This window comes from Pongo abelii, chromosome 13 (assembly GCF_028885655.2).
Source record: "Pongo abelii isolate AG06213 chromosome 13, NHGRI_mPonAbe1-v2.0_pri, whole genome shotgun sequence".
NCBI classification, from domain to species: domain Eukaryota; kingdom Metazoa; phylum Chordata; class Mammalia; order Primates; family Hominidae; genus Pongo; species Pongo abelii.
In genome coordinates, this window is record NC_071998.2 from 121,288,390 (window position 1) to 121,316,315 (window position 27,926).

A 27,926-nucleotide genomic window follows, 5' to 3' on the forward strand; every position below is an offset into this window, starting at 1 on the left:
AGCAAAATATGGCACTGATGTGAGAACAGCCCTTTCAAAAAAAAAAGTAGAAAAAAAATAAGAATAAACACTCAACTGAGAACAGTCAACCATCTGGAATTTTAAATAAAACTCAGATTCCACAGATGCAAACAAAGAAACAAAAAGACTTGAAAAGGGCAAAGAAAGAGGGCGCTTCCAGCAAACATGCCTGTGACAAATCCTGTTTCCTCTAAATTCGCAGTGTAGTAGTGGGTTTGAACAGGAGCAGCTTCCAAGTCTGAATCAGGACTCCCAGTTTTAATTGAGCTAGAACTCTAAGCGGCGTGGATATTTCTATGGACCATGAGGCGTAATGGCAAAACGCCTTAGTCCTGTTCAAGTGGGTATGTCATACCCGACTTAAAACCCAAACCGGAAGCCAGAAACATTCACTAAGGGACACACGTTCTATGTTTACTTAGCAAGGCTTATTTTTCCAAGTTCATCCATAGTAAAAATACCTTCTTAATGAACGTGTTCGAAGTTTCCTAAATGCCTACCTCCCAGAGTCCTGTTCAGTTGCTTGACTTCACCCCTAACACTCAGCAGCGTGAGGCACTGGGCCAGGGCCAGGCCTAAGCAGCAGCATTTTCCTTCCCTCCTTGTCTGGCTGCTCCTCTGCTCACTGTTCCTCGGTTATTCTCGCCCAGAAGGCTCCACATGCAGCAATTTGCCTAGACTTCAGTGATCTTTTATCTGTTTTTCAAAACAATCCTGTCTTCACATTCCTTGACATTCGCATCCCTAGGCCGCAATCCCAGCACTTTGAGAGGCCAAGGCAGGGGGATCGTTTGAGGCCAGGAGTTTGAGACCAGCCTGGGTAACAACATGGTGAAACCCCGTCTCTCTTAAAACACACACACACACACACACACACACACACACACACACACACACGCACACACACACAGAGAAAGAAAAAGAAAAGAAAAGAAGAAAGGGAAGGAAGTGAAGGAAGGGAGGGAAGGGAAGGAAGTGAGGGAAGGGAGGGAAGGGAAGGAAGGGAGGAAAGGGAGGGAAGGGAGGAAAGGGAGGGAAGGGAGGGAAGGGAGGGAAGGGAGGGAGGGAGGGAGGGAGGGAGGGAGGGAGGGAGGAAGGAAGGAAGGAAGGAAGGAAGGAAGGAAGGAAATCAATCAAGAAATCTTCATTCCTCTCATGGAATGGCTCATTTTCTTGCCTGATCCCTTCTGAGGATATAAAGCTGTTACTTGCAGCATCTAATACAGAGAATCTCCATCAACAAAAGTTTTAGATAGAGTGCCAGGGTGATCATCCCATGTTCATTGACGTGCCCACATGTGTGCAGGGCTGCTCCAGGCAGGAGGAAAGCTGTGTAAATAAAACAAAGTCTCCTGTCCCCGTGAAACTGAGTGGATCCAGAAGTAAGACAAACAGGGTAAAGGAATAAGGAGGGATGGGTATAGGTGAAGGTATTTTAGACAAGGGCAGTCTGGGATGACATTTGAGTAGAGACTTGCATAAAACGTGGGAGTGAACTTACAAGGGTCTGAGGAATACCCTCCAAGCCGCAGGCAGAGCAAGTGCAGATGCTCTGAGTGTGAAGGGGCTTGCTCTGTTTGAGGAACAGCTGGATGCCAGCGCCACTAGACCAAGGTAAAGGGCACAGGGACAGAGGGCAGGCAGGGGCTTGACCATGGACAGCCTCACCAGCCACGGTAAACATGTTGGAAGATTTAAGAAAGGAAGTGACAGACGGATGCAGTGGCTCACGCCTGTAATCCCAGCACTTTGGGAGGTCGAGATGGGCGGATTATTCGAGGTCAGGAATTCGAGACCACCCTGGCCAACATGGTGAAATGCCATCTCTATTAAAAATACAAAAAAAATTAGCTAGGCATAGTGGCACACACCTGTAATCCCAGCTACTTGGGAGGCTGAGGCAGGAGAATTGCTTGAACCTGGGTGATGGAGGTTGCAGTGAGCTGAGATCGCACCATTGCATTCCAAGTCTGGGTGATGGAGCGAGACTCCGTCTCAACAACAACAACAACAACAACAACAAAAGAAAGGAAGTGACATGGGCTGATCTACATTATTTCAATGTCAAGCTGGCTGCTGCAGGGGGAGGCTGTTACACTTGCACTCTCTCTAAGGGAGAGCTGGTGGTGGCTCTGACATGGAGATGGACAGTTGGACCACTGGCCACAGGGTAAGCACGGAAGCACAGAAATTAATTAGGAGGCTCAGCAGAGTCCTCTAGATGAGAGATAATGAGGCACAGGACTAGGGGTAGATGTGGAAGAGGGGTGAGAAGTGCTTGGACTCAGAACATTTACTGAAGGCAGAGCCAACTAGACTTGCTAACAGATAAGAGATGGTGTGTAAGAGAAAAGAGAAAAGCTCTGGGTGACTATGTGTTTGGCCAGAGCACCTGAGTTTAAGAAAAGGTGCTCCATTTATTGAGAACTGGAGGGAGTGCAGACTGGAATGGAAGATGGATGAGGACTTTGGGGGATCAGAAGTTTGTTTTGGAGCTGGGCGTGGTGGCTCATGCCTGTGATCCCAGCACTATGGGAGGCGAAGGCAGGCAGATCAGCTGAGGACAGGACTCCGGGACCAGCCTGGCCAATATGGCAAAATCCCATCTCTATTAAAAATACAAAAATTAGCCAGGCGTGGTGGCAGGTGCCTGTAATCCCAGCTACTCGGGAGGCTGAGAATGGCTTGAACCCAGGAGGCAGAGCTTGCAGTGAGCCGAGATCGCGCCACTGCACTCCAGCCTGGTGACAGAGTGAGATTCTGTCTCAAAAAAAAAAAAAAAAAAAAAAAAGTTTGTTTTGGGGTGGGCTAACAGGGTCACTGCACTACACCACTCTGGAGCCATCATTCACACTTGCTGGACTCCAGTCCTCTGCTGACAAAGGTGCAATGGTGATGCTGTATTAGGCATCTAAGGAGAGATGTCAAACAGGTGGCCAAACAAGAATCAAATGAGATATGAAACATGAGTCAAGTAATTCTCACAATTCCCAGAAAAAAAGGAAAGTATCATTAATTCTAGCTTGCAAAGGAGAAACACAAAATCCAAGATCACATTTCAAGCCCATGAAATGAAGAAAAGAATTTAAGTGTCCTGTTTACTAAGTATGTTATGCCATGAATGATAAAATTTAAAAAGAATTTTTTTTTTTTGAGATTGGGGGGTGGATCTCACTATGTTGTCCAGGCTGGTCTTGAACTCCCCGGCCCTGAGCAATCCTCTTGCCTCAGCCTTTCAGGTAGCTGGAAAACTTTTTTTTTTTTTTGGGGGGGGGCTCACCAGACCAGTGGTTTTGCAGGTGAAACAACCACAGTGGTGAAAGGGCCCACTCTTAATGAACAGAATGCCACTTTTACATGTTCTTTCAAAACAAAGAAGATGGCTGGGCATGGTGGCTCATGCCTGTAATCCCAGTAGTTTGGGAGGCCAAGGCAGGCAGATCACCTGAGGTCAGGAGTTTGAGACCAGCCTGGTCAACATGGTGAAACCTTGTCTGTACTAAAAATACAAAACTTAGCTAGGTGTGGTGGTGGGCGCCTGTAATCCCAGCTACGGGGGAGGCTGAAGCAGGAAAATTGCTTGACCCTGGGAGGCAGAGGTTGCAGTGAGCCAAGATTGCACCATCGCACTCCAGCCTGGGCAACAAGAGCAAAACTCAGTCTCAAAAAAAAAAAAAAAAAAAAAAAAAAATCAGAAATGGACTTGTAAGTAGCTAGATTATATACATAAACTCCTTTTAGTTTTTGCTTTCCTTCATGCTAAGCTTTACCTATTTGCTATCGTCTCTTATAACATTTTGTTTTCCTAAATGTATTGGAGTCAGTCCATGCTGCAGAACTGGCTTATAGGAAATTAAACCCCTTCATAAGGTCCATAAATAGGACCTACTGAATATCTAACTTTAAAAAGAATGTTATAGGTTTTAGTGCAGTATCCATTTTCAAACATTTCAGAAACCTCGGGAGAAGTTTTAAATGGTCAATTCTAAGTAACGTGAGGTCTGTAAGCATACAGGTTTGAGGTTTATAAACATTTTAGTGAGTCACTGAAAGTATTGTATAATTGTTTCCTCTAGAACTCTTCAGATAACTGCTGCCAAAAAGTGATTCTGCTTCTGGCCAGCACTTTGTAAGTAATGAACCATATTTTCCACCTGCAGGGAGAAGTTTTCTTGGAATTCCAGAAAATGTTGGCAAGAACCTCCTGGTTCTCCTTCTGGAGCTACAAATCTTCACAAATTTCTCATATATGATTAGTGGTAATCACTGTGGAAAAGCCCAGACGTACTCAAAGGCTGGAGCTACACCAAACAACCTCCAAAACTCTTTTCTTCAGTAACTTGATTCAATGTTCAAAAGTTGCTGATAAGAGTACATTTACAGTAGTTCTTACGGAGGAATACATGTGTTACCAACTCTGAATTACCCACATCTGAGATAAGCTGATTCACACCCATGTTGATCATTTCAGTGACATTTGGAAATCTATCTATAAGTCTGTAAATCTATCAATAATTCTATCTGTAATTCTACTATAATTATCTGAACATAAATTATCAGAGTTTTATCAAGAACCATAAATCATGTATGTTTAATCATGTATGCTTTGACCTCATAGTCTCACTTCTGGGAATTTAGTTTGGGGAAATAATCTCAGCCCACACACAATGCAAACAGCTTTGGAAGTAAAGAGTTTACTGCTGTATTGTTTACACAACTAACTAAGTAAATGAGTCAAAAACTGGTAATAGCCTATAAATCAACCAATACAGAATTAGTTAGGCAAATCATAACTTTGTTAGAACAATGCACAGCTACTAAAATTCCAAATATTTTTTCTTTCTTTTTTAACTTCTCTTCCAATAACTTTGAAAAAAATTCCAATTATTTAAACTACACTTTTGGCCAGGCACAACTGCTCACGCCTATAATTCCAGCACTTTGAAAGGCCGACGCAGGAAGATTGCTTGAGCCCAGGAGTTCAAGACCAGCCTGGGCAACATAGCCAGCCCTATCCCTAAAAAAAATTAAAAAAAAATTTTTTTTAAATCTAAAAACAAAAACACATACTTTTTCAGGTAAAAACATGGAAAATGCTTACAATATTAAATGGAGAATCAAGAAGAATATAAATTATAGCTATAGTAGGATTAATATTCCTAACTTTTTTTTTTTTTTTTTTTTTTGAGGTGGAGTCTCGCTCTGTGGCCCAGGCTGGAGTGCAATGGCGCAATCTCGGCTCATTGCAAGCTCCGCCTCCCAGGTTCACGCCATTCTCCTGCCTCAGCCTCCTGAGTAGCTGGGACTACAGGCACCTCCCATGCCTGGCTAAGTTTTTGGGTTTTTTGTTTGTTTGTTTGTTTGTATTTTTAGTAGAGATGGGGTTTCACCATGTTAGCCAGGATGGTCTCGATCTCCTGACCTCATGATCCCCCTGCCTCGGCCTCCCAAAGTGCTAGGATTACAGGCATGAGCTACCACGCCTGGCCTTTTATTTTATTTTATTTATTATTTTTTTTAGACTGAGTCTTGTCTGTCACCCAGGCTGGAGTGCAGTGGCGCGTTCTCGGTTCATTGCAATCTCTGCCTCCTGCATTCAAGTGATTCTCCTGCCTCAGCTTCCCGAGTAGCTGGGATGCAGACATGCGCCACCAAGCCCAGCTAATTTTTGTATTTTTAGTGGAGACGGGGTTTCACCATGTTGGCCAGGCTGGTCTCAAACTCGCAACCTCAAGCAATCCACCCGCCTCGGCCTCCCAAAATGCTGGGATTATAGGCATAAGCCACTGCGCCCAGCCAATATTCTTAAATATTATACATATCTGCAAATGATATCAGGAAGAAAATTTTGAAAAATGAGGATTTTTGATTTATAAGGGATTGTGAGATTTTGTCCTTTAATTCAGTTTTAGTAATATTCTTTTTGTATGCAACCCCAAGGACTGGCCACTGATTCCATTATATCTAAAGAGATAGTGAACATCTCACTGAAAATGCAATTGCCCTAAGTGGAACCCACTAGGTGAAGAAGCTATAGGGCCTCCTTGTCCGGGGCTTCCAGGACTGCTCATGTTTTCCTAAAGAGACAGATGCAGGCTCAGATGTCAGGCAAGGAAGAACCTAAACTGCTAAGTTCTTGCAGTGGGGAAAGGTTCTCTTTTTAGTGAATCTGCTTTTTCTTTTGTTTTGTTTTGAGATGGAGTCTCACTCTGTCGCCCACGCTGGAGTGCAGTGGTGCTCACTGCAACCTCCGCCTCCAGGTTCAAGCAATTCTCCTGCCTCAGCCTCCTGAGTAGCCGGGATTATAGGCATGCACCACCACGCCTGGGTAATTTTTTTTATTTTCTATTTTTAGTAGAGACAGGGTCTCACCACATTGGTCAGGCTGGTCTGGAACTCCTGACCTTGTGATCCGCCCACCTCAGCCTCCCAAAGTTCTGGGATTACAGGTGTGAGCCACCGCACCTGGCCGTGAATCTGCATTTTTTAAAAATCAACATATTTTCACCAAAATGAGCCTACAGTTTTGTGCATCAGGAAAAACAATGGATATTCATAACATTAAAATGAACTGTGTTGTGATACAAAAATATAGTATATGTGCAGAATAAAAAGCATCTTTTCTCCTAGATACTTAAGTAGAAGTAGTAATCCTATTTTACAGTTAGATTTTTGTTTTTTGTTTTTTTTTGAGACAGAGTCTCACTCTGTCACTCAGGCTGGAGTGCAGTGGTGCGATCTCAGCTCACTGCAACTTCTGCCTTCTGGAATCAAATGATTCTCCTGACCTAGCCTCCAGAGTAGCTGGGACTACAGGCACATGCCACCACGCCTGGTTAATTTTTGTATTTTTAGTAGAGACAGGGTTTCACCATGTTGGCCAGGCTGGTCTCAAACTCCTGACCTCATGTGATCCACCTGCCTTGGCCCCCCAAAGTGCTGGGATTACAGGCGTGAGCCACTGCGCTCATCCTACAGTTAGATTTGAAGACTTAAAGATCAAACAGCTGGTAGGGCTACACAGACAAGAATGCCATACAAAAAAAGGGAAGGAAACATCATCTTTGCACAGAGAGCCATTTTTCATCATGCTTACCCTTGTCAGAGATTCATCCATTCAAACACAGCAAAATGTAGGTAAAAAGTAATTTTCAACCAGTATTGCCCACTGAACTTGGACATTCTTTCTATATGCAGTAATGAGATCCAGCAGTAATCCTGTAAATTCGAAATCATCCATTTGGGCAGCCAGGATTCTACCACTGTATCAAATGGCCCAATCTGTACTATGCTGGTGGTTAAGGATGGTACTTAAGTAAGGCATTCTTTCTAGTCAGCCATGAAAAATAGTAGCTGGGTCTAAAATGTTAAAAGCAGCTTCTTGTTTCCTATGCCATCAACCAATTCCACATTTTTTTTATTTATTTATTTTTCGAGATGGAGTCTTGCTCAGTCGCCCAGGCTAGAGTGCAGTGGCACAATCTCAGCTCACTGCAACCTCTGCCTCCTGGGTTCAAGCAATTCTCCTGCCTCAGCCTCCCAAGTAGCTGGGATTCCAAGTGCATGCCACCACGCCCAGCTAATTTTTGTATTTTTAGTAAAGACGGGGTTTCACCATGTTGGCCAGGCTGGTTTCGAACTCCTGGTCTCAAGTGATCCACTCGCCTCGGCCTCCCAGAGTGCTGGGATTACCACTTCAAGTGAGCCACTGTGCCTGGCCCAATTACACATTTTTAGAAAGGTCATTTTAAAATCACTGAACAACTACCGTATAGAGGCCTAAACATGCTCCGTTTTCTTTTTCTTTTTTTTTTTTTTGAGATGGAGTCTCGCTGTGTCACCCAGGCTAAAGTGCAATGGCACAATCTCTGCTCACAGCAACCTCTGCTTCCTAGGTTCAAGTGATTCTCCTGCCTCAGCCTCCCAAGTAGCTAGGATTACAGGCACGCGCCACTGTGCCTGGCTAATTTTTGTATTTTTAGTAGAGATGGGGTTTCGCCATGTTGGCAAGGCTGGTCTTGAACTCCTGACCTCAGGTGATCTGCCGACTTTGGCCTCCCAATGTGCTGGGATTATAAGTGCTCCATTTTCTGTAACAAGCCCTGATCGAGAAGCTCTGGGGTGGAAATGAGATTCTGCATTGAGTTACAGAATGATTACAGCAAGAGAAACTGGATATGCAGCATCTATATATCAGTATACTGGAACATTGCGCTGGGAGGTTCATATTTGTCTTCTCATAATCGTCCCCACAACTTCCTAAGGTGGCTATAATCAGCGTCAGCTTAGAGATTCCTAAGTGTATGCTCACAGAGTTTTCATAACCTGCCTAGGGCAGGGCTGCTAGGAATCTTGAGCAGGGTTGTTGGCTGGAAAGCTTGCATCCTTTCCTCTCGCTGCCCACCACCAAGCAGGGGGCTCCAGCTCTGTGAACACAGAACTTATGTCGCCTCTCCCTGTCTTTTAAGACAGACTTGAAGCATGCTGTCAGCCCCTCATCACAGCATAGTGGGAAGGCGACTGAGTCTGGCCTCAGAAAACCTGGATTTGAGTTCTAACTCTGTTATGCTGTGTGTGCCAATAATTAAACTCACCAGAAGACAGAAATGATAGCATTCCACTGTTGTTTTAAGACTCATCCTTACAAAAAACAGTGTTTACTAAGTAAAGTCAGGGTAGCCAGAAGTAAAAGCTCTAAAGGAGAAATGTTGGTTATTACGAGAAGGTCTTAAATAGCTCCTTTTCTTCTTTTATTTTCTGTTTTTTTTTTTTTGAGATGGAGTCTTGCTCTGTCGCCCAGGCTGGAGTGCAGTGGCGTGATCTTGGCTCACTGCAAGCTCTGCCTCCCGGGTTCACGCCATTCTCCTGCCTCAGCGTCCCAAGTAGCTGGGACTACAGGCACCCACCACCACGCCCGGCTAATTTTTTTTTTTTTTTTTTTTTTTTTTTTTAGTAGAGACGGGGTTTCACCATGCCAGGATGGTCTCGATCTCCTGACCTCGTGATCCGCCTGCCTCGGCCTTCCAAAGTGCTGGGATTACAGGCGTGAGCCACCGCGCCTGGCCTCTTCTTTTTTTTTTTTTTGAGACAGGGTCTCACTCTGTCACCCAGGCTAGAGTGCAGTGGTGCCATCTCAGCTCACTGCAACCTCCGCCTCCCAGGTTCAAGTGATTCTTATACCTCAGCCTCCTGAGTAGCTGGGATTACAGGCATGCGCCATCACACCCAGCTAATTTTTTAAAATGTATTTTATATTTTTAGTAGAGAAGGGGTTTCATCATGTTGCCAGGCTGGTCTCGAACTTCTGATCTCAAGTGATCCGCCCCCCTCAGCCTCCCAAGTGCTGGGATTACAGGTGTGAGCCACCACGCCCAGCCAAACCGCTCTTTTTCTAAGGCTAGCTGCAGATGAGGATGTTCATACTGTTTACTCCAGAATCCTTGAAGGCATGTCGGAAAAAACTCACTGGAAACAAAACCATGCCTACAAACACGCACTGCCCCGAGAGGGAGGCAGCCTGGGGGCCCCCCAGCTCCGCAACAGAGCAACACACCCAGCTCACTGCACCTTCCTGTGCTCCAGGGTCCATATCTTGGGTAAAATCTGGAGAACCAGCAGTCCCCATTGAGGTTAGCTATTATAATCTATAGCAAGCACGAGGCTAAACACTCGGCCTCCCGAAGTGCTGGGACTATAGGCATGAGCCACCACTCCAGGCCCAATATTATTGGAATCATTTTTTAAATTACAGTGATTAGTATACCATAATGCTAATTCATTATTTACTCATTCAAAATAATGGCAACAATTATGCAGAAAAAAGAAAAAAACAGGCCAGGCATGGGGGTTTATGCCTGTAATCCCAATGCTTTGGGAGGCTGAGGTGAGAGAATCACCTGAACCCAGGAGTTTGAGACCAGACTGGGCAACATAGCAAGACCTTGTCTCTACAAAATTTTTAAAAACTGGCTGAGCATGGTGGCATATGCCTGCGGTCCCAGCTACTTGGGAAGCTAAGATAGGAGGATCACTTGAGTCCAGGAGGTTGAGGCTACAGTGAGCCATGATCGCACCACTGCACTCCAGCCTAGGCAACAGAATGAGACCCTGAAGAAAAAAAAAAAAAAAGAAGAAAGAAAGAAGGAAAAAGAAAAAAAAATGCTCATGAAGCATTATATTAAAATAGTACAAACAGGTCAGGTGTGGTGGCTCACGCCTGTAATCCCAGCACTTTGGGAGGTCAAGGCAGGTAGATCACCTGAGCTCAGGATTTCAAGACCAGCCTGGCCAACATGGTGAAACTCCATCTTTACTAAAAATACAAAAATTAGCCGGGCATGGTAGGGGGTACCTGTAATCCCAGATACTCAGGAGGCTGAGGCAGGAGAATCACTGGAACCCAGAAGGCAGAGGCTGCAGTGAGCTGAGTTTGCGCAACTGCACTCCAGCCCGGGCAACAGAGTGAGACTCCGTCTCAAACAAAATTAAATAAATAAATTAAATAGCACAAATACACACATTTGCTTACTGATATTTGTTCTAATATTTCAAAAGGTTTCATGATTTTCTAAAATGTCATTTTAAATTATAGAATGTTTCAAAAGAGCATGATGTTTACAGCTCCTCCCAACAGAACATCTGACTCAGAAACCTGTACTTGCAGTTCTTCTTAAAATAAAAGGAACACTATGTATTGCAAGATATTTAATGTGTATCTGTACCACCTATAATTTATTCCATAAATTACTATAATTTTTGATTAACAAAAGGAACTAAATCCAAAATACAGATATGACAGACTATAAAAAAGTCATCATTAACAGTGAGTAAATAAAATATAAAACAACTTGGTCATAACACAGCAAAGGAATATGAGGGGGCGCGGTGGCTCACGCTTGTAATCCCAGCAGTTTGGGAGGTCAAGACGGGTGGATCATTTGAGGTCAAGAGTGCGAGACCAGCCTGGCCAACATGGTGAAACCCTATCTCTACCAAAAATATAAAAAATTAGCCAGGTATAGTGGCATGTGCCTGTAATCCCAGCTACTTGGGAGGCTGAAGCAGGAGAATCGCTTGAACCTGGGAGGTGGAGGTTGCGGTTAGGCGAGATCACGCCACTGCACTCCAGTCTGGGCAACACAGTGAGACTCTGTCTTAAAAAAAAAAAAAAAAAAAAAAGAGAGAGAGACAAAGCATTGACAAAAGAAACAAACAGGAAAAGAATATAAACCTTTGGAAGGTCAAGGGAAGTTCAGGGTCCAGGGAAGCAGTCCATAACCATGTTAAGATTTCCGGTATTTATTTTATCATTATGTTAGATATTTGTACTTCATTCTGAACCTTAGTATTCTATTTCACTGCATCCTTTCTGTCACTAAAGAAATCTTTAATGAATGGTCCAGCAGAGACTGTCATCTAATTTAGGGCTCCAGTGCAGGGTTTCTCATGCTCAGCACTATGGACATTTCGGGCCAGGTCATTCTTCGCTGTGGAGCTGTCCTGTGTATTGTGGGAGGCTTAGCTGCCTCCCTGGCCTCTTATCTCTAGATAGCAGTAGCAACCCCTTAGCCACAATCCCTGAGACAACCAAAAGTGTCTCCAGACACTGACAAATGTGGCTGGAGTAGGGAGTAAAACTGTCCCTAGTTGAGAACCACTGTGCTAATGTCAACAGACGAAAATTCATCTATTTATTGGCATATTGTTGTTGTTTTAAACCAATGGGTTGATCTTAAGGCATTTATCTCTTCCTAACTTTTAAACCTATCCAAGGCCATATGCTACACATTTATAGTTTAGAAAGAACTAAATTGAGACATTTTCAAACGCCTTCCTGCCCAACGGCCCTGGCTGCTCTCTATTGAATGCTTATCCCAAGGCAGGTCCTAATCATCCCTCAAGTCTTGTTAAGTAAGGCCTTAACTGCGAAGTCCCTTGGGAAGCTTCTTCCTGACCCTAGAGCATGAGCATATCAGAAATCCTATTATATGCTCTCATAGCACGTTGTACTCTTACTTTGTGGCAACTACCATAATTGCAATTAAATAATCACTTTTGTCATTATTACTTAATGTCTCCTCCATTTCAGCAGAAGCCATAGCAATCTTGTTGGCTCATGCATCCCCAGGGCATTAAAAGAACTGTTGTGGCTGGACTCAGTGGCTCACGCCTGTAATCCCAGCACTTTGGGAGGCCAAGGTGGGTGGATCACGGTGGTCTGAGGAGTTTGAGACCAGCCCGACCAATATGGTGAAACCCCATCTCTATGAAAAATACAAAATATTAGCTGGCATGGTGGTGGGCACCTGTAATCTCAGCTACTGAGGAAGGAGAATTGCTTGAACCCGGGGGGCGGAGGTTGCAGGGAGTTGAGATCGCACCACTTCACTCAGGCCTGGACAAAAGGGCAAAACTCCGTCTCAAAAAAAAAAAAAAAAAAAAAAAAATTTATCACTGGCCAACGTGGTTACTTTATTACTAGTAACAAATTTTTCCACACTTCACATGCAATCGAAGTACAATGATACAGACCATGGCTTAAAGATAAATCCCTTAAGGCAAAATCATGACTAAGAACAGACTTTGAGCATTCATTTTTCTCTTTGGTTACCAACAAAACCTATTTATGAAAAGACGATAATGGTGGCAAGAGGAACAATAAGGTTTGCTTCATTAGATATCAATGAATGAGCTGAGGAACAGAATGGATGTAACTGGGGACATCTTTCCATTTTTTTGACCTACTTACAAGCAGTAATTTTTTTTTTTTTTTTTTTTTTTTTTTTTTTTTTTTTGAGATGGAGTTTTGCTCTTGTCACCCAGGCTGGAGTGCAATGGCAAGATCTCGGCTCACTGCAACCTCCGCCTCCTGGGCTCAAGCAATTCTCGTGCTTCAGACTCCCGAGTAGCACTCAGACTCTGAGTGCTTCAGACTCCGAGTATGGGTACCCGTCACCATGCCCAGCTAATTTTTATATTTTTAGTAGAGAAGGGGTTTCATCATGTTGACCAGGCTGATCTCGAACTCCTTAGCTCAGGTTATCCATCTGCCTAGACTTTCCAAAGTGCTGGGATTACAGGCATGAGCCACCATGTCTGGCTGATAAGTACTAATTTTAATACCATTTATTCCACAGAGCATACACCATATTATATTACTTATTTGTTTTTTAAATGTCTGATACCCTGAAATATATTTAAATTCCTCAAAGGGATGCATATTCCTGGGTCCACAGATGAGTTTCAGAGTGTCTGAAGGACCCTTGACATTTTACGTAGAGACCTAGAAACACTTTCTAGGAACAGAGTCTGTAACTTTTTTTTTTTTTTTTTCTTTTTGAGACGGAGTCTTGCTCTGTTGCCCAGGCTGGAGCACAGGAAAAAATCTCGGCTCACTGCAACCTCCGCCTCCCAGGTTCAAGCGTTTCTCCTGCCTCAGTCTCCTGAGTAGCTGGGATTACAGCCACATGCCACCACGCCTGGCTAATTTTTGTATTTTTAGTAGAGATGGGGTTTCGCCATGTTGACCAGGCTGGTCTCAAACTCCTGACCTTGTGATCCGCCTACCTCGGCCTCCCAAAGTCCTGGAATTACAGGCATGAGCCACCGCGCCCAGCTGGGGTCCATAACTTTTATATGATTCTCAAAGGTATGAGTTTAAGACCCATAGTCTTATATGGTTTTATTTAATTTTAATCTTCTAGGGATATTCCAACTGTGTTTGGTCCATCTTTTAGGAATAAAAAGAATAAAGTTTTGCTTACTGATTTCCTCTCCTGTTTCAGTTCCTGAACATAGCGTGCCAAGTCCACAATGATCTGTGACGCCATGTTCTCGGAGATAACTTCATGCTGCCCCGCGTAATCATTCATTTCGTTCAGGGTGGAAATGAAAGCTTTACATGACGTATACCTATGGAACAGAACACATGCCACTCCGTTTCACACAAGGCCACGTTCATTCATATTCTGCTTTACACCAGGAAAATATTAATTAAAATCAGGTTAATTGGCATCCACCTCCCATAGGATCCTAAGTATTCATTACACATCGAGTTTTCTCATCAAAATGGCTCAGAATTAATTACAATTGAAACACTTTTCAGTTTGCAAAACTGAACCGCTCTGCATAATGTCATATTTGGCTTCATTAATACTTAGCCAAGATATAATCCAAAATTCATATACATGCTATATGTACTAATGTAAAGGATATTTAGATATACATAATACGTAATATTTGAGCAGTCTGTGTTAAGATGCCTTAATTGCTGACTGAAATGGACATATTTCTTGGATGAATGACTAGCATGACAGGGACTCCTGATAGTGCCAAACCAAATCAGCTCTAGAATGCAGATTTCATACTTCCTGTTTTTGCTTAATTACATTGTAAAGTTTTCCTAATTACTTTAATTGAAACAATCTGGCATAGGTCCAGTGACTCCGTATAAGAAAATTATGTTTTTATTGTTCTCTCCTCCAATTTAAAAACTGACACAAAATGAATGGGAAATACAACTTATTTTTATAGACATGTATTTCTCCTTTCCATGTGTAGTCATCAATGGCATGTGTCTATTACAAGACAATTTTCAATGGTAAACATACTTGTATTCTTCTTCCTCCTTCGAGTTCTTTTTAGGTTGGTACTTCTTTGAAAGATTCCTGAAATAAAAATGCAGACATGTCAGCTTTATATAGAAAGAGAATTAAGAAATCAGGAATGAAAGATAACATTAGTGCTTTTGTTACAAGTTTAAAACAAACAAAAAAAAGTCCACAGCTGAAATCCATTTCCTTCAATCTTTCAACATGTGTGATGAAGCTACTGTTATTAAGAACGTGCACAGCTTTTCATCTTTTGTCTCAAAGGCAGAGCAAATAAGAACAGAATTATTTAATTGGAGAGGACAGACCATGTGTAAATATGCAGTGGCTTTCTTCTTTTTTGAGACGGAGTCTCATTCTGTTGCCCAGGCTGGAATGCGGTAGTGTGATCTCAGCTCACTGCAACTTCCGCCTCCCGGGTTCAAGCGATTCTCCTGCCTCAGCCTCCCAAGTAGCTGGGACTACAGGTGCACGCCACCACATCTGGCTAATTTTTTTTGTATTTTTAGTAGAGACGGGGTGTCACCATGTTGGTCAGGCTGGTCTCGAACCCCTGACCTCAAATGATCTGCCTGCCTTGGCCTCCCAAAGTGCTGGGATCACAGGTGTGAGCCATGGCGCCTGGCCGTGCAGTGGCTTTCATTTGTAGCACTGAGCTGTTTTTCTTCTCAGGCCACCATTCTCTTGTGGTCATCCTGAGTTGGGGCATTATTTCTTCAAATCCAAGGAAAACTGCGTCCAAATATTTAAAAATCAGAGTGCCGGCCGGGCACAGTGGTTCACGCCTGTAATCCCAGCACTTTGGGAGGCCGAGGCAGACGGATCACCTGAGATTGGAAGTTCGAGACTGGCCTGACCAACATGGAGAAACCCCGTCCCTACTAAAAAATACAAAATTAGCTGGGTGTGGTGGCGCATGCCTGTAATCCCAGCTATTCAGGAGGCTGAGGCAGAAGAATCGCTTGAACCCGGGAGGAGGAGGTTTCGGTGAGCTGAGATCGCACCATTGCACTCCAGCCTGGGCAACAAAAATGAAACTCCATCTCAAAAAAAAAAAAAAAAAAAAAATCAGCGTGCCAAGGGCATGTTTCTAAGGCTATGTGGCTGCTCTACCAGCGAGCGCATGAAAACCACCTGTGAATAAGTCTTCTTGAAGGAAGTCAAGACAATATTTTGGGGGTGTTGATGCTAAGACATTTAACTAGAAAAACTTTTAACCTGCCTAGCAGGTTTGCATTGAACACATTCAGATTAGCCAAAATCATCCTAGTTTCCCTTCCTAATCTCATCTCCAGGTTAAGAATCTAAATATTTTTCTTTATATTCACAAATAGACACAAAAACTAAGAGGTAATCACAGAAAAAAAAAAAAAACCCTCACTAACACTGGTTCTACTGACTGATTTCTCCTGGGTCCTGACTTTAGGTTACTGTAGTTAGAGAAATAGCCATAGCAGCCGGGCACGGTGGCTCATGCCTATAATCCCAGCACTTTGGGAGGCTAAGGCGGGTGGATCACAAGGTCAGGAGATCGAGACCATCCTGGCTAACACGGTGAAACCCCGTCTCTACTAAAAATAGAAAAAATTAGCTGGGCATGGTGGCGGGCGCCTGTAGTCCCAGCTACTCAGGAGGCTGAGGTAGGAGAATGGCATGAACCCAGGAGGCGGAGCACGCAGTGAGCTGAGATCGCGCCACTGCACTCCAGCCTGGGCAACAGAGCGAGACTCCGTCTCAAAAAAAAAAAAAAAGAGAGAAATAGCCATGGCATGTTTTCTTGTTTGTTTGTTTGAGACAGAGTTTCACTCTTGTTTCCCAGGCTGGAGGGCAGTGGCACGATCTTGGCTCACTACAAACAACCTCCACCTCCCGGGTTCAAGTGATTCTCCTGCCTCAGCCTCCCGAGTAGCTGGGATTGCAGGCATACACCACCACGCCCAGATAATTTTTGTGCTTTTTAGTAGAGACGGGGTTTCACCACGTTGGCCAGGCTGGTCTCGAACTCCTGAGCTCAGGTGATCTGCCCGCCTCGGCCCCCCAAAGTGCCACTGCACCCGGCCAAGAAATAGCGAGAGCATGTTGAGCAGTAATCCACAGCAGGAACTCCATGTGTCAGCATCTCAGTCCTAACTTCCTTGTTAATTCCCTGTTGCTATTCCTCTTTATTATTTCACATTTTACTTTTATTTCTTCTACTTCCCCCAAATCTACAGACGTGCCTAGAAAAATATGTGATAATGAATTTACAATTTTGATCATGGTATGTTTTGCATACCAAGTGACATGTGGTTTCATCTGTAACAAATGCTACTAGATGATGGGAGAGGCCACCGGCTTCAGTACAAAGGGCATTGCTCTGGGAATCAAGAGACCATGTGCCCGGACAGCATGACCTCAGCAAATGAGCCAGTCTGTGCTTCCCATTCCTAATGTGTACGTCAGCAGGGGTTGGACGACATGACCTCCATTGTCCTTCTTGTTTTGAAATTCTGTGGGACTAGATAACATCCAGTAGAATATCAACTGCTGCAATTATTCAAAAAATGGAGGCATGTATATATAATAGTTTAAAAGTTATAATTAGACTGACTGATGAAAGAATGTAGTTAATTCAAGACTGAGATCATGTTGGCATACACGTCAACATATCAACTATGACATGCTTTCTCTGATGATACTGAGGATACATAGCAGAGTTTAATAATTCTAGATCCAAAAGAATGTGAAAAAGCAATTATTTCCTTAAAGAATGTCCCTTGGAGAAAAAACAATGCAAAAAAGAGAAATATTTTATGTCGAAAGCACAGTACAGGTCTTTCAGTTGGATTATGATCACAATCACTTCTTAAAAACACCATCACAAGGATCAAGAATGAAAGGGGGCTGGGCACGGTGGCTCATGCCTGTAATCCCAGCACTTTGGGAGGCCAAGGCGGGCAGATCACAAGGTCAGGAGTTCGAGACCAGCCTGACCAACATGGTGAAATCTCGTCTCTACTAAAAATACAAAAATTAGCTGGGCGTGGTGGCGCGTGCCTGTAATCCAAACTACTTGGGAGGCTGGGGCAGGAGAATGGCTTGAACCTGGGAGGCAGAGGTTGTAGTGAGCTGAGACTGTGCCACTGCACCCTAGCCTGGGCGACAGAGTGAGACTCCATCTCAAAAAAAAAAAAAAAAAAAGAAAGAAAAAAGAAAGGGAAGTGTGCGCAAAACAGATGACTACATAATCAATGGGTTATTTTACAAATATATTGAGAGCAGCACATATGGGTGATTAGAGTATTGGAAAAGCATAGTGGCTGCATGTGAGATATTTCTAGTGCGTGGTTTATTTTACAATTCATTTTTATTTTTTATTTTAATTTTTTTAGAGACAGGGTCTTGTTCTGTCACCTGGACTAGAGTGCAGTGGCGTGATCATGGCTCACTGCAAACCTCGAACTCCTGGGCCCCAGGGATCTTCCCACCTTAGCCTCCTAAGTGGCTAGGACTACAGGTGCAAACCACCATGCCCAGCTCATTTTTATTATTTTCTGTAGAGAAAGAGTCTTGCCATGTTGCTGAGGCCGGTCACAAACTCCTAGCCTCAAGCAATCCTCTCACCTCAGCCTCCCATAGTGCTGGAATTACAGGCATGAGCCACCGTGCCCAGACTACTGCATGATTTTAAATATTAATCATTTCTTCTGTTACCTATAACTTACAAATTGAAAATACCACTTCTAAATTCACACTTCATATAAAAATTATTCCAAAATGTTAAATCCACATTTTCTTTATAGCTTCCTTCCAGTCCTTAGCAGCCATAAAAATCATGTAAATTTTATATCTAGTTGAAGGAAGCCTTACTTGACTCTGAATCTACTGATCCAGGTAAAACCAGTATTCTTTATAGTTCTCTTTTACCAGTCAAATCCTAAACAGGATTACATTAGATCACTTGTAGGTGATATACTGAAAAGACCATCGAGTTCTGATGAATGGGAATCACTTTGACAATACTGGCATATACAGCATTTAAAATGCTTCTTAAAAGCACTAATAAATAATTCACCAGTATAAACCTAGAAGCTAAAGAGATCTCAAAGTGAACTTCATTTCTAAGGATATTTATCTCAAGAACTGCTACAAAAAAAAGATCAACTTTCCATTGCTGTTCTCTTGGGACAAGGTTTTTGCCCTATTTGTATTACCATTATTTAAAAAATGAACATGGTTCGTTCAGGCGCGGTGGCTCACGCCTGTAATCCCAGCACTTTGGGAGGCCGAGGCAGGTGGATCGGGAGTTCGACCAGCCTGGCCAACATGGTGAAACCCCGTCTCTACTAAAAATACAAAAATTAGCTGGGCGTGGTGACGTATACCTGTAGTCCCAGCTACTTGGGAGGGTGAGACAGGAGAATCGCTTAAACCTGGGAGGCGGAGGTTGCAGTGAGCCGAGATCATGCCACTGCACTCCAGCCTAGGTGACAGAACTAGACTTTGTATTAAAACAAAAAAAAAACAAAAAAAACCCCACAACAACAACAACAACAAAAATGAACAAGCAAATAAACCACCTAAAAAAACTTTCGACTTATGGGGTCTTTCTGAGAAGTCTGACGTGTTTTCAGGTAGAAAATCTCGACTTGTTTTTCAGGTAGCCTAACTAAAAGGTAAAAGAAAAAAATAAACATTCTTTTATAAGGATGGTGGATTTAGACCTGGCTGATTCGAAGAACCACAGGAAGGCTTTAAAAATGACTTACTCGGCCCTATTCCAGAGCCTCTGCAACAGAAGGTCTAGGGTGGGGCCCAAGAATGTTTTGTGTTTTTTTCACTATTTTTTTAAAGCTCACCACAAGATTTCTGGATCAAGATGGCAGAATAAAATCCAGCCAGAGAATTGTGCTTTCTCAACAACAAAAGGTGAAAAAATTAAAGACAGGGAAAATTTTAACAGCAGAAAATTGAAAAAAAAAAAAAATGAAGAAAGGAGTCTAAACCTTAGTCCATACACTTTAAAAAGTGATGACCAAGAAGAGCAACAGAAAATTCTGGGACAGCTTAGAATGGCTGCTGACTCCTTCCTCCCCATCACAGGAAGGGAAATACGTCCACAAACCCTGAAAATCAACCCAGACAGAAGTAAACTGGGAGGTACGCAGTAAGGGAATAGTGACAGAAAAATTCTGAGAGGAAGACATCTATGCTGACCACCGAAGGCCTTGGGCAGGAGCCGGGGCTCACCCCCTGGGGGTCCACTTTCTAGACCTCCAGGCTGAATGCCCTGGGGGTTCACCCCAAACCCAGGGATTCCACAGGATTAGGGATGTGGGTTCGCTGTGTCCCCACCCAAATCTCAACTTGAATTGTATCTCCCAGAATTCCCACATGCAGTGGGAGGGACCCAGAGGGAGGTAATTGAATCATGGGGGCTGGTCTTTCTCGTGCTATTCTCGTGATAGTGAATAAGTCTCACAAGATCTGACGGGTTTATCAGGGGTTTCCGCTTTTGCTTCTTCCTCATTTTCCCTTGCTGCTGCCATGTAAGAAGTGCCTTTCACCCCCGGCCATGATTCTGAGGCCTCCCCAGCCATGTGGAACTGTAAGTCAAATTAAACCTCTTTTTCTTCCCAGTCTCGGGTATGTCTTTATCGGCAGCGTGAAAACGGACTAATACAATTAGGGCAATCTTTGACCTAATGGCGTAAACCCCACAACAGAACCTCTAACAAAGTTTCAGAAGAAATGACAGAGCTCAGAGTCTCAAAGCCAGGCCCCTTCGCGACCCTGACTCTATAAACACCTGTCCTCAGCCTTCAGCAAACCAAGCAGAACATATAATACCCCAGTCCCAAGTGGAACTCAAAGGGAAAGACCAATGGCACCAGAAATGGATGGAAGCGTGGCAAGGAACACTCACCTACACTCCATCAGAGCAGACAGGGCACTGGTGCGGCTCACGGTGGAAACAAACACACGCCAGGTGTTGGCCTAAGACCTTTATGCTCTTTACCTCATTAAGCCCACTCAGCAACCTTATAAGGTGAGGAGCAGGAGGATGATGATGATGATGATGATGATGATGATGATAATGATGATGATTCACACTTTACAGATGAAAATGATGAAACAAGGAGAGTAATTTGACCCAATTCATATGGCTGTTAAGTGGAAGAACCAGGATTACATCCCAGGCATTGGGACCCTTGAGTCTGAACTCAACCACTTCACTAAACTGCCCCTATTAAATATAAGCAACATGGCCGGGGTGGTGGCTCACGCCTGTAATCTCAGCAGTTTCGGAGGCCGAGGTGGGCGGATCAACTGAGGTCAGGAGTTTGAGACAAGCCTGGCCAACATGGCAAGACCCTGTCTCTACTAAAAATACAAAAGTTAGCCAGCCGTGGGCCAGGTGTGGTGGCTCATGCCTGAAATCCCAGCACTCTGGGAGGCCGAGGCGGGTGGATCACCTGAGGTTAGGAGTTTGCGACCAGCCTGACCAACATGGTGAAACCCCGTCTCTACTAAAAATACAAAATTAGCCAGGTGTGGTGGCGCATACCTGTAATCCCAGCTACTCGGAAGTCTGAGGCAGGAGAATCGCTTCAACCCAGGAGGTGGTGCTGCAGTGAGCCAAGATCGTGCCATTGCACTCCAGCCTGGGCAACAAGAACAAAGCTCCATCTCAAAAAAAAAAAAAAAAAAAAAAACATTCGCCAGGTGTGGTGGTGTGCGCCTGTAATCCCAGCTACTTGGGAGGCTGAGGCAGGAGAATTGCTTGAACCCGGGAGGCTGAGGTTGCAGTGAGCTGAGATCGTGCCACTACATTCCAGCCTGGGCAACAGAGTGAGACTTTGTCTCAAAAAAAAAAAAATAATTAATAAATATAAGTAAAGTGAAAGATATGACAGGTAATACAGAAGCAAAAGAAAAATCCAAAATCCAGTCTGCAAGAAAACATATAAGGAAAATAAGCAAAAATCACCCTCCTCCAGATTATTTATACTATAGACAAACTTAGTAAAAACACAAAGGCAATAAATCAAGAATCCCAATACTATGGGATAAAATAAAATGGAATGAGAAGGAAGACACAAAGCTGAGGAAATGAACTAAGGACTAAAATATACCACTATAGAACCCATCAATAAATGAGGGTGGATATCAAATTTAATAGAGGAAAGGTGTGAAATAACCATAATGTGAAAACAATCAGAAAAAAAAGGATCTAACGATAGGCCGGGCGTGGTGGCTCACGCCTGTAATCCCAGCACTTTGGGAGGCAGAGGCGGGCGGATCACAAGGTCAAGAGATCAAGACCATCCTGGCCAAAATGGTGAAACCCTGTCTCTATTAAAAGTGTAAAAATCAGCTGGGTGTGGTGGCGGGCGCCTGTAGTCCCAGCTACTCGGGAGGCTGAGGCAGGAGAATCGCTTGAACCTGGGAGGTGGAGCTTGCAGTGAGCTGAGATCACGCCATTGCACTCCAGCCTGGGCGACAGAGCGAGACACCGTCTCAAGAAAAAAAATTTAAAAAAAAAAAAAAAAAAAATGAGAATAAGATGAAACGTAAGGATAACTCATATCTCTGAAGTATATGACCCAGTAAGTAGAATAGAAAAAACATTCAGACATAATCAAAGAACTTTCCCCTGAAATAAATGAAGCATAGAATTTACACAGGAAAGAGCACTAAGAAAAACTATCTGATAAAGGATGATCAACTCCGTGGCATTGCTTAGTGAAGTTATCAGACTGCTAAGATGAACCAAAATTATTCATATATTTACTCAGAAACAGCCATGTTGCCTACAGAGAAAAACATCTGGCTGGCCCCAGACTTTTCCTCCAAAAGATGATGCAGCCACATGGAGAGAGAAAGTGTGACCAGAGAACAACCAAGTCAAAGTGCTATAAAGTATGGTGGCATTTTCAAGCAAGAAAGAACTCAGGGAACACGTCCCAAGCTCTAACTAGGGGGAGAATATTCTTCCTTAATGCCAAGAGTCAAGAAGAGAGGCTCTTGTAGAGAGAAGTGCTGAGATGACTCTACGTTCAAATATAGAACCACGACAAATCAACTGAGGGCCTCGGGTTTCAGAACCAAGTCATATCATATAACTCAACTAGAAGGAGCAAAACATGTATATATTATTTTCCTAATCTTTTATAGCAGTGAGTCAATTGAGTCTGTTTAGAATTTCAACATGGAATTACACACACACAATAATGACATCCTATAAGTTTTTCATATTTTTGATAAATTTTACAAAAGTTTAATATTTATTTTTTTGAGACAGAGTCTGTCACCCAGGCTGGAGTGCAGTGGCGTCATCTTGGCTCACCGCAACCTCTGCCTCCTGAGTAGCCGGGATGACAGGCGCGCCCGGCTAATTTTTGCGATTTTAGTAGAGAGACGGGGTTTCACCACGTTGGCCAGGCTGGTCTCAAACTCCCAGCATCAGGTCATCTGCCCACCTCGGCCTCCCAAAATGCTGGGATTACAGGTATGAGCCACCGCGCCTGGCCTAAGAGTTTAATATTTAAAGCTTAGCGCATCCCTCAGTTTCACTTTACTGTCGTTTGTACTGTTAAATTTCAATTCATTTCTTTATATATATGATATATACAATATGCAATTTGTTGTATAAAATGATTTCTACCTAGTTACCCTCTATATACAACGAGCTCCAATTAAAAACAGACCAAGACTTGAATGGTTCATTTTTTAAAAGGATAAATGGCTCAAATGTATCAAAAGATGTTCAACCCCCATGCATACTAAGAGAAATGCAATTTAAGACCTAGATGTACCAACTGTTAAGTAGCAAATTGACAAAGATCAGTTTGGAAACAGAAGGCAGCAGTGAGGGTGAGGTTGAGCAGGCCCTGTTACTCTGCTAATGGAGTGTCAGGGGCCATAGTTTCTGGAAAGGGACGGGAGATCATGCCACTGCACTCCAGCCTGGGTGACAGAAACTCTGTCTCAAAAATAAATAAATAAAATCAGGTTGTTCAGACTCAGAAAAAAAAATTATATTAGGAATTTCAACCTATACTACCTTGAATAGTGACCTCAGGGTTGGCAAACTTTTTCTGTAAAGGACCAGAAAATAAATATTTCAGGGCTGGGCGCGGTGGCTCATGCCTGTAATCCCAGCACTTTGGGAGGCCGAGGCAGGTGGATCACGAGGTCAGGAGTCCAGGACCAGCCTGGCCAATATGGTGAAATCCCGTCTCTACTAAAAACACAAAAATTAGCCGGGAGTGGTGGTGTGCGCCTGTAGTCCCAGCTGTTCGGGAGGCTGAGGCAGGAGAATCACTTGAACCCTGGAGGTGGAGGTTGCAGTGAACTGAGATTGTACCACTGCATTCCAGCCTGGGTGACAGAGCGAGAGTCCATCTCAAAGAAGAAAAAAAAAAATTCAGACTTGCAGGTAACTGCATCTCTTTTGCAAACTATTCAATTGCCAATTGTTTGCAAAAGTGGCCATAGACAATATGCATGGGCACGGGAACAGTCCAACAAATCTTTATTTACAAAACCAAGTAGTGGATGGATTTGGCCCATGCTAAGACCTGACCTACAGGAATCAAAGTCTCATATGTTTATGTCTAAAATAAGTTAGCACTCTCCCCTGCAATGCAGAAAAAAAATATTTAATGATAGTTATCTCTCCCAAAGGCCACAATGATTTTTCAACATCATATTACTATTTCAACCAAGTATCTGTTGAATATGCTGTAGCCACACTGGCCTTTCTATTCCTTGTACATGTTCCCATCTCAGGACCTTTGCACTCTCTCCCACCACATCCTCACATGTCTGGCTTCTTTTTGTAATTCACTTCTCAAGTGATGGGTTTCCCCTGACCAGCCTAGCTAAGTAACCACCCCCACTTCAATCTCTATCACATCAGTGCGTTTACATATTTGGAGTCATAAATGCTATCTTTAAATGCTCGAATTCTTTGCTAATTTGCATGCAGTTCTGTTTTCCGCTGTGAGAAGGTGAGCACTCCAGGTTCAGGCACTTCCTGTGTCTCGTTCATTAAAGCATCCCTAGTGATTGAAACTCGGCTGGCACCTTGTTGTTCTACTTTTTGTTGTTAAAATCTCATCAGCTCTCACAGGCCGGTGCAAACACATAATTCCCCATAAAGCAAAGCTGGCTAAATATCTTAGGCCTGTACCCTACCGATTCACTCACAATCTACAAATATTTACTGGGCACCTACTATGTGCCAGGCACTGTTCTGCACTATGACACATTAGTGAGCACAACCCAAAGATCTCCACCCTTAAGGGGCTTGCATTCTAGCTGGGAGGCTGCAGGAGACAATGCGCAGTAAATATAATACCCAGATTTCTCTGGGAAGTTTTGGGGAGATGTTATTCAAATGAGACAAAATTTTAGGAGAAATAAGTTCAAGAGATCTATTGTACAACATGGTGTCTCCAGTTGATAACAATGTATTGTTATCAATACTTGATTGTATTGTACAAAGTATTGTATCAATACTTGAAAATTGCCAGGCCGGGTGCTCACACCTGTAATTCCAGCACTTTGGGAGGCCCCGGTGAGAGGATTGCTTGAACCTAGAAGTTCAAGACCAGCATGGGCAACATGGTGAAATTCTGTCTCTGCAAAAGATACAAAAATTAGCCGGGTGTGGCAGTGCATTCCTGTGGTCCCAGCTACTTGGGAGGCTGTGGTGGGAGGATTACTTGAGCCCGGGAGGTGAGCCAAGATCGTGCCACTGCACTCCACCCAGGGTGACAGAGTGAGACCCTGTCTCAAGAAAGAGGGAAGGGGAGGGGAGGGGAGGGGTTGCTAAATTGCTAGAAGAGTAGATTTTAATGTTCTTCCCACAAAAAAAATATTAAGTTTGAGTAGTAATATATATGTTAATTAGCCTGATTTGGGCATTCTGCAGCAGATACATATTTCAAGACATCATGTATACCATAAATATATACAATTTTATATACAAATAATATAGAAATATTTTGTCAATTTTCAAAACTAAATAAGAAAACTATATAAAATGGTAGAAAGTTACCAGTAATATAGGAAACGTGAAAAAGCAAAGCAGGCTAAGTGGGCTAGGGGAAGAGGTGGGCCTCACTGAGCAAAAACCGGAAGCAGGAGAGGGAGTCAGCCACTTGGAGCCTGGAGAAGAACACTTAGGTAGTATCTACATGGAAGGGCTAGCGCAATAGCTCTCGGGTGAGGGGATGCCTGGCATGTACAAAAAACAGGAAGGAGGCCTCTGTATGGTTACAGCAGAGAGGAGGAGGAAGAGAGTTAAAACAGATGATGTCAGAAAGGTGTGGGAACCACATTATACAAGGTTTTGGAGGACTTTCACTGTAAGGTTTTTGGATTTACTCTGAATGAAATGGGGACGCACTGGAATTTTGAACAGAGGAGTGCTGTAATCTGGCTGCTTTGTAGAAATCAGGGAATAGGGGATAGAGGTAGAATAAGGGAAACTAGTTAGTAGACTCATCATAACCAGGCAAAAGATCAGGGACCACGTAGGCCATGTGACATGGACCACAGTGACAGCAGTGGAGGTGGTAACAAGTGTCAGATCCTGGATAAATTTGTAGAGAAGCCAAGATTTCCTGATGGCTTGAGCTGGGAAGTGTGAGTGTGTGAGAAAAAGAAGGGAGCCAGAGACGATGATGACACCAGGGTTTTTTTTTTTGAGATGGAGTCTTGCTCTGTCACCCAGGCTGGAGTACAGTGGCACAATCTCAGCTTACTGCAACCTCTGCCTCCTGGGTTCAAGGGATTCTCTTGCCTTAGCTTCCCGAGTAGCTAGGATTACAGGCGCCTGTCACCACGCCTGGCTAATGTTTTTGTATTTTTAGTAGAGACAGGGTTTCACCATGTTGGACAGCTGGTCTTGAACTCTTGACCTCAAGTGATCCCCCTGCACTTGGGTGATGCTAGGGTTTTTGACCTAAACCAGGAAGGATGCAGCTACCCTCAGGTGAGTGGAGGAAAATCTAGGCCGTGGAAATGCAGATTTTTATTTTTTTGAGATAGGGTCTTGCTCTGTTGCCCAGGCTAGAGTGCAGTAGTGCAATCATGGCTCACTGCAGCCCCAACGTCTTGGGCTCAAGCATCCGCTCTTCTCAGCCTCTCAAATAGCTGGGACTACAGGTATGCGCCACCATGCCTGGCTAATTTTTTTAAATTCTTTTTAGAGGCAGGGTCTCACTATGTTGCTCAGGCTGGTCTCCAACTCCCGGCCTCAAGTACCCACCTCGGCCTCCTGAAGTGCTAAGATTTTAGGTGTGAGCCACTTCACTTGGCCTAGACATGTGGATTTTTAAGTTGGGGAGATCAGGAGTTCAGTTTCAGACATTTACATTTCAGATCATTTCAGATGGTTTTTAGACATTTCCTTTTTTTTTTTGAGACAGGGTCTCTCTCTGTCACCCAGGCTGGAGTGCAGTGGTGCGATCTCGGCTCACTGCAAGCTCTGCCTCCTGGGTTCACGCCATTCTCCTGCCTTAGCCTCCCGAGTAGCTGGGACTACAGGCGCCCGCCACCATGTCCAGCTAATTTTTTGTATTTTTAGAAGGGACGGGTTTTCACCGTGTTAGCCAGGATGGTCTCGATCTCCTGACTTAGTGATCCGCCCGCCTCTGCCTCCCAAAGTGCTGGGATGACAGGCACGAGCCACCGTGCCCAGCCAAGTTTTTAGACATTTCTAAGTGGAGACTTTGAGCAAGTTGTTTCTGGAATTCAGGAGAGAGGTCTGGCTTGGAGATCCATATCTGTGAGCCATTGCCATATGGATCATACCTAAAGCCATGAGACAGTTGAGGTCACCAGGAGAGTATAGACTGGGAAGGGAGAAGGACTGAGAAGCAGGTGCTGGGCACAGCGATGTGAAGAGGCAGGGGAATAGTAGGGGTCAGCAAGGGAGACTGTGGTGGGAAGAACACCGGTAGCCCACTTGAGAGCTCACACGTAGCCCATTTTCACACGAAAGACAACACTGCATGACTAACAGTGCAGTATTCAAATAATCAACGTGAAACAGACCATGTTCTATTCCTACTTTCAGTTCAAAAAGTCCCTGACGTGTTGACGAGGCTGATATGCACACAGGGCACTAGAAACTGATCTGGATTCTCCACTTATAAAAATTATTTCATTGTGCGATGTTTTACATGTTATTCACTCAATAAAAACAAAATCCGGGGCCAGGCGCAGTGGCTCACACCTGTAATCCCAGCTTGCTGAAACAACAACAGAAACCCTTATAAGAACACATAGCTCTTTTTTTTT

At 43.7% G+C, this 27,926-nt stretch overlaps 1 protein-coding gene across 22 annotated transcripts in view; it reads right to left on the bottom strand.

Moving 5' to 3' along the window:
• FNBP1 (formin binding protein 1) overlaps positions 1 to 27,926 on the bottom strand; it is a 156,482-nt gene that overhangs the window by 75,635 nt on the left and 52,921 nt on the right. For all 22 annotated transcript variants that reach the window (XM_003777475.5, XM_063714086.1, XM_063714093.1 and 19 more), the window contains exons 3-4: positions 14,631 to 14,687; positions 13,785 to 13,932 (exon numbers count right to left, since the gene is read on the bottom strand). In XM_003777475.5, the coding sequence (XP_003777523.2) occupies positions 13,785 to 13,932; positions 14,631 to 14,687 (205 nt within the window). The remainder of the gene's footprint in view (positions 1 to 13,784; positions 13,933 to 14,630; positions 14,688 to 27,926) is intronic.